This window comes from Zingiber officinale, chromosome 9B, assembly GCF_018446385.1.
Source record: "Zingiber officinale cultivar Zhangliang chromosome 9B, Zo_v1.1, whole genome shotgun sequence".
Classification (NCBI taxonomy): Eukaryota; Viridiplantae; Streptophyta; class Magnoliopsida; order Zingiberales; family Zingiberaceae; genus Zingiber; species Zingiber officinale.
The window spans coordinates 17011317-17014577 of NC_056003.1; the positions used below are offsets into that span (position 1 = coordinate 17011317).

The 3261-nt window shown below is 41.5% G+C and overlaps 1 protein-coding gene across 2 annotated transcripts; it reads right to left on the reverse strand.

Moving 5' to 3' along the window:
* Window positions 1-989: 989 nt before the first annotated feature.
* On the reverse strand, window positions 990-2493 carry LOC122024550 (transcription factor MYB10-like). Of its 2 annotated transcripts, none has more exons than XM_042583206.1 (3): window positions 2265-2493; window positions 2037-2166; window positions 990-1946 (listed from the first exon to the last, which is right to left on the reverse strand). In XM_042583206.1, exons 1-3 carry the CDS (start codon window positions 2401-2403, stop codon window positions 1187-1189), a joined length of 1029 nt encoding a protein of 342 aa, XP_042439140.1. In that variant the 5' UTR covers window positions 2404-2493; the 3' UTR covers window positions 990-1186. The 2 variants fall into 2 exon arrangements, with proteins under 2 accessions (XP_042439140.1, XP_042439138.1); XM_042583204.1 differs by having other exon boundaries at window positions 2037-2184.
* Window positions 2494-3261: the final 768 nt, after the last annotated feature.

The following is a 3261-nucleotide window of genomic DNA, read 5'->3' on the forward strand; positions in this document are numbered from 1 at the left end:
CGTCCGGTCAGCCCGTCGACCCGTTTGGATTTCGTGCTAGCTATCCGGTCGATCCGTTGACCTAGCTGGGCTTCGTGCCAGACATCCGGTCAGCTTGTTGACCTGTCTGGGCTTCTCCTGCACACTCGGTCAGAGTGTTAGATTAACAACAAAACTAACTTAACCTGTTTTGTCATTCATCAAAACCTGGGTTAGACCGTTAGTGCTAACCGTACCAACAGATCCCACGTCGAGTGATGGTTGGTCGGCCTACAACGGGACTCATATATTTGTCATGTCATACTCTTTTGAAAATTTGTGCTATAATGGATAGAGAATATCCTACAGGTAAATCGCGCTTTAGAAGCTTCCAGTCTGTCAAATCACAGAGATTTATGCGCTCATTTAAGGAAAGATGTCAAAAACACTTTATGACCTGTCATTTCTTAGGAATGCTTTGGAAAATATGTCAATGTTTTGAGATGCATGCGCAAATACAACAGTAACACTATAAAAGGAGGTCTCCATGTACAGGTGAAGGTATGCGATACTCTATTATTCTATTACCATTTGCTTCCACTATTTTCTCTCCACCACTCAATTACTAACTTAAGCGTCAGAGAATCAATGTCAAGGACCCCTTCCATGGTCTGACACTAACACTCTTTGTGGTGTAGGATAATACGGAGTGTTCACTTAGTCAATCTCAAAGTCACATTACCAACTAACCGTCTTCACCGCTTTAGAACTGGATCAACAATATTATCAGATAATCAAGAAGTTCCTCCAGTTCCTTCTTCCTTCACACAAGCTCTATCGACAGACAGAGAAAGTATGGAACTTTGTGGCAATTGGAAATGTTTCGTGTGTATTCATTCCCCTGTTTATCTCGCATGATGAGGCTTGAAATTCACATCATAACTTGCTCAGTCGATTGCTTACGTATCAAAGAAAAATCTTTAAGAAAAGTTCATTGTGTGCACTTGATGAATTAATAATTGATATATTGAGGATGATTCAGCTCCTATCAATGGTATTATGAACAAGAAATGACACCTTGGTTACCTACATTTTTGACTGACTGACTCACAGACTTCGTCAAAGGTTGAACTGCGACCAGCAGTACTCTAATTAGAACTTGTCACTGTAATAACTCTTACAATATACGAATTTTCACCAAACTCTCTACTCCACCATGTCAATCTTTTCAAGATACTCTAAAGTCAACATGATCTAAGTGGGATGGGGAGAAGGGTCTTGTTTGAAAACAACATGACCCATTATTATCTCCTTCCATATTGCTCGAGCTCTCTCGGTTGTTGTTCATGGCTGCTTCGGCAGTGTTGAGATCCGATCTCAAGCCAAGCTCTTCCTCCAAGTACTCTAACCAATCGCAGGAGGTATAATTGCTCAATTGCCCATCAGAACGAAGTCCCTCCATAGTCTCCGGCTCTGGAGGAGTAAATGAGCAGGCGTCATCATCCTCGATCATGCTCCAAATATCCGGATCAATCACCAGGTCAGAAATCGTAATCTGACGGTCTTCGGCCGCCTCTCCATCTTTGCGGAGGTGATCACCCAATGCGTCATCACGATTCATCTCACTAACGGAAGAGCTCGGCGTTATGTTAGATCGATCGTCGTCGAGCAAGCTCCACAGGTCCATGCCAGTGTCGATGGGGATCTCGATCACCCCGTCATCGACCGAGCAGTCGGGCTTAAGAATTTCAGTACGATCTCCTTCCTTGTCCGTCGTCTTGCCTTGATCTTGCTCATAGCACGAAGCAGAGGAGGAATACGAGCTGATCGCCTCTTCGGAATTATTGTTTCCGAGTGCAGTAGTCTCGTGATCAATAGGCTCTTTGGATGATGATGAGGCCATTAATCTCTTCTTCAAGTGCGTGTTCCACACGTTCTTGATCTCGTTATCGGTTCTTCCCGGTAGAAAAGACGCAATCTTGGACCATCTGATCAACGAAATTAATTAATTACTTATAAAAAAAAGTAGTCGAGTTAATTTCACAGAACATAACATAATTACGAGGTTAATTAATTACTTGTTTCCTAACAAATCGTGCAGCTTGACGATGGTTTCTTCTTCTTCCTTGGTGAAGTTGCCTCGTTTGATATCCGGACGGAGGTAATTAATCCACCTCAAACGGCAGCTCTTGCCGCACCTCAGCAAACCTTCAAGCCACATAAGCACTACATGTCAATTTGCAATCAATCGAATATCGATCGAGATTCTCAATACGCATTATACAGACAAACAGAGAGAGACTAACCTGCATGTTTTGGAAGAGCTCTCCAATTCCCATGGCCATGCTTCTGGATGTAAGCTATCAATCTGACGTCCTCCTCCGGCGTCCATGAACCTTTGTTCAGGCCGACCTTGGCGCAGCACGGAGCTCGGCCTCGACCCATCTCTCTGTCTTGGTCAGTGCCACTACTGCTTCATATAATACATTTGGATGGAAACGAAAGAGGGAAGTGAGATGTATATATACACACACAGAGGCAGAGACAGAGACAGAGACAGAGGCAGAGAAGGGGGAGAATGAGAGGAAACTAGCTACAAGGTGGCATGATGACCAGTTTGAGTCCACCAACCTCTGGGCCCACATTGGAAAATGGACAATAACATTTTCAAGAAAGAAGAGAGAGCCTCCTTTTGAGTGATGTAATTAGTAAGAGATTTTGTCGATGGCTCAATTATGTAAATTCAACTCTTTGAAACACTTTGATTATTGCACCAACTGCTGATTGACATGCGCTCAAAAGACATTAATTGCGATTGTCTTAATGAAAGACTATGATTTTGGATTCGGCTGCTTACGCCTCGTGTGTAAAATAAATTATACTTTATTGTTATTATTATTTTTTTAGTTTTTTCTTATTTTGGCTCTCTCTCTCCTCGTTTTTGGGTGATGTGTCCTACAAAATGATCTGGTTGTGCTCCATAAGCTTTATTAGGGCAGCATTTGATCAGTCGTACGTGTCCGCATTTGCTTTCGATTATTAATTAATTTGTCCGCTAGATAATATATTGACTTTAGTGCTCCATCCACTCTCGATTTACAAAATTAATTAATTAATTAATTGCGCAACTCGAGTTAATTCAACGTAGGTTTACCAACACCTTTTACTATGCTACATACCCAACTTTGACATGTTTTGTCATGGGTTTTTTTTTTTCTCTTCATCTTTTTTTGTCCTTTAAAGCAAGTCAATAAAAAATAAAGAATTAAGAACTTTAAATTTTAGTCAATTCATTAAAATTAT

Excerpts from the sequence above, each read along its gene's own strand:
- LOC122024550 (XM_042583204.1), bottom strand. The coding sequence starts at position 2,403 with ATGGGTCGAGGCCGAGCTCCGTGCTGCGCCAAGGTCGGCCTGAACAAA. Across the intron at positions 2,185-2,264 it reads AGCTCTTCCAAAACATGCAG|TGCTTATGTGGCTTGAAGGT; the intron begins GTTAGTCTCTCT and ends ATTGACATGTAG. Across the intron at positions 1,947-2,036 it reads CACGATTTGTTAGGAAACAA|ATGGTCCAAGATTGCGTCTT; the intron begins GTAATTAATTAA and ends TTCGTTGATCAG.